This window comes from Glossina fuscipes, unplaced genomic scaffold, assembly GCF_014805625.2.
Source record: "Glossina fuscipes isolate IAEA_lab_2018 unplaced genomic scaffold, Yale_Gfus_2 2, whole genome shotgun sequence".
Lineage (NCBI taxonomy): Eukaryota > Metazoa > Arthropoda > Insecta > Diptera > Glossinidae > Glossina > Glossina fuscipes.
This window is the reverse complement of record NW_023998416.1, coordinates 7,537,302-7,541,869: the sequence shown is the minus strand read 5'-3', so window position 1 is coordinate 7,541,869 and position 4,568 is coordinate 7,537,302. Positions and strand designations below refer to the sequence as shown.

At 34.8% G+C, this 4,568-nt stretch overlaps 1 protein-coding gene across 1 annotated transcript; it reads left to right on the top strand.

Annotated features, from left to right (window-relative positions):
- The first annotated feature begins 558 nt into the window (after window positions 1-558).
- On the top strand, window positions 559-1,531 carry LOC119632872. The gene is made up of 2 exons (XM_038026016.1): window positions 559-693; window positions 756-1,531. Exons 1-2 carry the CDS (start codon window positions 582-584, stop codon window positions 1,529-1,531), a joined length of 888 nt encoding a protein of 295 aa, XP_037881944.1. The 5' UTR covers window positions 559-581.
- The last annotated feature ends 3,037 nt before the right edge of the window (window positions 1,532-4,568 follow it).

The following is a 4,568-nucleotide window of genomic DNA, read 5'->3' as shown; positions in this document are numbered from 1 at the left end:
ATATATTCGCTACATGATTGATTGTGTGTGTGCGTGTGTGTGCGTGTGTGTGCTTATAGTGTATACGTGCTTATCTGAGACGATTAACTAGCGCGCTCTTATAAACTTTATAGTAATTATGTATACTTTTACAAGGGCTTTAATGATTGATTTGTAGAGAAACAACTATAAAAATTTGCTATAAAAACTGCGAGAAGAAGCGGAGCAAACAATAATAATAATAACGAAAATAAAAGAAATACGCAACATTTGTGTTACTTAAACAGTTATAAAACTTTTAATTACCATCTTCTTTAGGGCAATGACTTTTCTACAGACACATCATCTGCTCTTTCATTTCAAGTTGATTGGTAAACGTTGGTTGTTTGCAATTAATTAAATTTTATTTTTAATGCAGTGATTTCTAAGAGTACATACAAATAGATGAACTATATTTTGTTTTACCTTTTTTTGTTGTTGTTGTTGTTGTTTTTTCGTTCGTTCTTTAGTAAAAACTTGATTATTCAAATGATTTTTGCTATAAGTAGCAGTGAATATACTCGAATTCGAATTAGTTATAAAGTGACATATAAACCATTTAAATGGCCGTAATTAAAGAGCCGTGTATAGTAATATTTGTTACTGTTTGCTTGTCCTTACGAGTCGGCTTGGCTGAGGAGTCATCTCTTAAAAGAGTGCCTTCAAACGAAAATGGTAGAATAATCTCATATATAATTTAATAAGGTTTGCTTTTAAAATGAACTCTTTTTCTGAAGCTTTCCAGAAATTTTTTTTCGACAGATTTGACTGGTTGCCTTGGATAAACTCGGAGAAATCTGAAAAACCTCCAGCTTCCGTGTTTCCCATTCTATATAACTACAATCCTTCTCCTCCCTACGGCGACACCCAAGCAAACTTACTTTCGCATATAAACGCTCCCGCCTTCGCCTATAGCGGACTAGGAATGCCGCAAAATTTTCATTTGCCGGGCAACGCTCCACCGCAAAATTTTCATTTGCCGTTAAACGCCCAGCCGCATCCTTTGCTCTCCTACGTTTCCGGCACGAATTTTCTGCCGATTCTTTTCGTTTTTGGATCTAAACCGTCGAACTTATTCGAAGGCCTTTTGCCCAATATAAAACCTACAAATCATGTTGAAGGGTTTTTGCCTTCCAAACCGCAAATTACGGGTCAAACAGGTCATGTTGGTCAACGTCCACTTTTAACTCAAGTACCGGGTATTTCTCAAGCAGGACAGATTTTAGACACATCCCACATCGCGTCCAGTGTTAATTCTGCTCTAAAAGAAGAAGAACGGGAACAACTCAAGAATGAATCGGAAGTGTCAACACAATCTCCTGCCAAAGTCAGTGAGGATATTGAAACTTCTTCATATGAAGATGACAAAGATATGAAAATTCCTTTTCATTATTTGTATCCTCTGCTGGCACAGACGGCTGTGAGTCAAGGAAATCCCATTCAGAGAAAATTAAATGATCGCATGGGTTTAGTGTATTTGAGAGATTTACGAGAAGGAAGAAAAATGTCATAAATAATATTTTCAACAAAAAGTGATTAATAAAAAAAAAAAAAATCAAGTTGGTTTTTGAATAAATTCTTTTGAGTAAAAACATGTTTGGACAAGTTAAAGATAGTGACTGTGGAACGCATAATCCAATATGAATTTGGTCACTTCATAATTGATACATGCGAAGTGTTGAAGTGGAAAATTCATTGAAAATAAACACGTATGTCTTAAATCCATTGCATTAATTGTTACATATATAAAAGTATCCGTTTTCCAAAAAGTAAGCTTCTGCCTCGAAGCAATATACAAGATTTTGAAAACAATTTGTTAGTTATAGCCAATGCAGATAACGCATCGTGGTGTTTTTTGCACTTGTTCTTTTGATGGCTTTGGCGAATACACAAACTATACGCAACATGTAAAAAAAGCCCTCTGCCTGAAACTCGACGAGGAAAACACTCTTTGAAGAAGATTGACGGAAGTCGTTTTACTGAGCACTTGGCTACTTTAGAGGCACATGATTAACACAGGTAATGTTATTGAAGGGACGGAAGAGGCACTAGTATTATTGGGTGCTTGGGATTATGGAGTCGGCATTTCTTCTTGGATATTGAAAACCATGGAGACAAAGTAGGAAGACACTCCAGGATGTATAGATGACTAAAACGCAAGAGTGACTAAGTACCGCATAATTCTCTATAGTTGAAAGGACTTTAGTAGGAACTATGAGAACCATGAGCGTCGGGATGCTATCCATTATGTCGCCGACAACAAAGAATGTCCGCACGAATTTCTTAAGACGTATGGAATCTCGGCTTGGGAGCTATAGAGATTTGATAGATGAGTACAGCCCTACGAAGAGCATAGTTGCGGTGGATGTTTTCGCGGGATATCAAATGTTTAAATTTTTTAGATAGGCCTCGCCTTGGACCATAATGCACAACTCTCGTATCTGGTACACCATATAGTATAAGTCCTCTAAGTGATGTAGAATCGTCTTCTATGTTAGGGCTTTAACTCTATATATATTTAAGGGTTTACTCTGCTCAAGTAATAATGTCATAATACGCAAAATTCCTTAGACGTCTATTGGTTTACTTGATCTAAGGTCAATATCTGACAACAGGTGAAGTACGGATTAGAAATGGAAAAACAGAAAAATGGTAATGGAAAGGCAGGTAGATGGAAAAATGATCAGACCGAAAAGTGAAGGCATATAAGGATATCGGCAAAGACTTGAAAATTAAAAGACAGACAGACCGGATTGGCCTTCAAGTTAACATGACTTAAACCGAGAATTGCTCATCGCCAATATTTTTAATAACATCCCCGACGAGATGCTGGTAATGGGACTTGGATGGTATTTGAATAAATCTCCAATCGCAGTAATAACTGGAAATTTGGTTGAATTTTGTGCTCGCAACTAACGTCACTATTTGCCCTTTAATAAATGAGTTCGAGGAGTACAAAAGCTCTGCAGATTGTTCTGCAGCGTAGCAAAAGATCTAATGCATATATTGCTGCTGTTCTCGAAAGTCATTCATTGAACCTGATTGTAAATATTTAACAAAGTTATGCATAAAAATTTGCCTTCATTTTAAATAAATTTTTTTAAGGCCCATTAGCAAGCCCTGTATTTATCGTAATAACTGTTATGCAGTCAAAGACTTGTATGCAAAAATTAATTTTGTAATAATTTCAAAAATTCTTAAAAACGATCGTTATTGAACACATAAGTGCATGAGATTTACAAATAATTGTTTACTTAGCAATAATATAATCATTACTCCAAATGTCGTGACTCAGGCAAATGTATTATAGAAAAACTTTCAAATCTATAAATAACTATTTTGCCATTATTAACTCTTTTCTCTCAAAAAAAAAAAAAAAAAAAAACTTTCTACACAAAAACTCCAGACATAATAAATTTCATGGTTTTTTGTTTTTTGTTTTGTACTAAAGAAGAAACAAAAAACATTCTTATATACATATGTCTAATATTATAAACCACCTTTAGACAGATAAATGTCTACGTATGTTTGGATGTTTAAGTGTAAACGAGAAGCTTAAGAAAATATGCAACAAACATTTACTGTATTTTCAAACAAACTAAAATAACATGTTTTACTGCATTCATAGACTTAACAGTATCGTTGTCAGCCGCAGCATCTCAGAACATTAGCTTCTGCTTTTGCCAAGCTGTGAACACAAAATATTGTTAAGCAACTTCATAGGGCAACAAATAACTATGCATAAGGAAGCCAAATGTAAGAACTTGGAATTCTGAGCATATGCGACGACGTCTTTTAGGCATATAGAGAAAAAGGTGGAGAGAGTAAGTGTTGGCAGACATTGAGTCATCCTTTCTTTTAAGTTTAATTATACCGTACACAATAAAAATACTTTAATCTGATGCGATGTCATGGGGAACAATTAGTTTTTCTTCGATATATGTACAAATGATGTTCGTTTCTTTGTATTCCCCATACGATTAAAATAATTCGCTGAAGTCGTTCCTATTCATCATTACAACGAAATTGATTTACCAATTTCTAGCTATTTGACCGAAATTTCTAATCTTCATTTGAAATGCTTAATCTGATTTTCGTATCACCCTTATCACCTTAAAGCCCGAAGTGAATTAGGAAGAAAGCTGTCACTTGGCTTTCATAATAATCTTTGAATCAACTGCATATGCTAGCGTTTGCTTTGCTATAATTATGGTTGTATAAATTCGGAACCGTCTTAGAGTGCCTTTATTTTCGAATGTTTTGATTTTTTTGAAAACCAAGTGCTGGACATTAAAAATTTCGGTTTGAGTCAAGCTAAATGTTACTATACTTTACCTCATTCGCATAATAAGAATGGTTTTAGGTGATGTCCCGAAGGATCTAAGGCGCACTCACCTATTATTAGAAAGATCGTATCAGAAACAATTTCAGAGTCGAATTTAAATCTATCCTGTAAGTCTCATGGATCCTTTGGTTCAACCCACGGATCGCAAATTTTGATATATTTTCGCGAAAGTTTGCATATGAGCATGTTTTGAATGAGATCATCT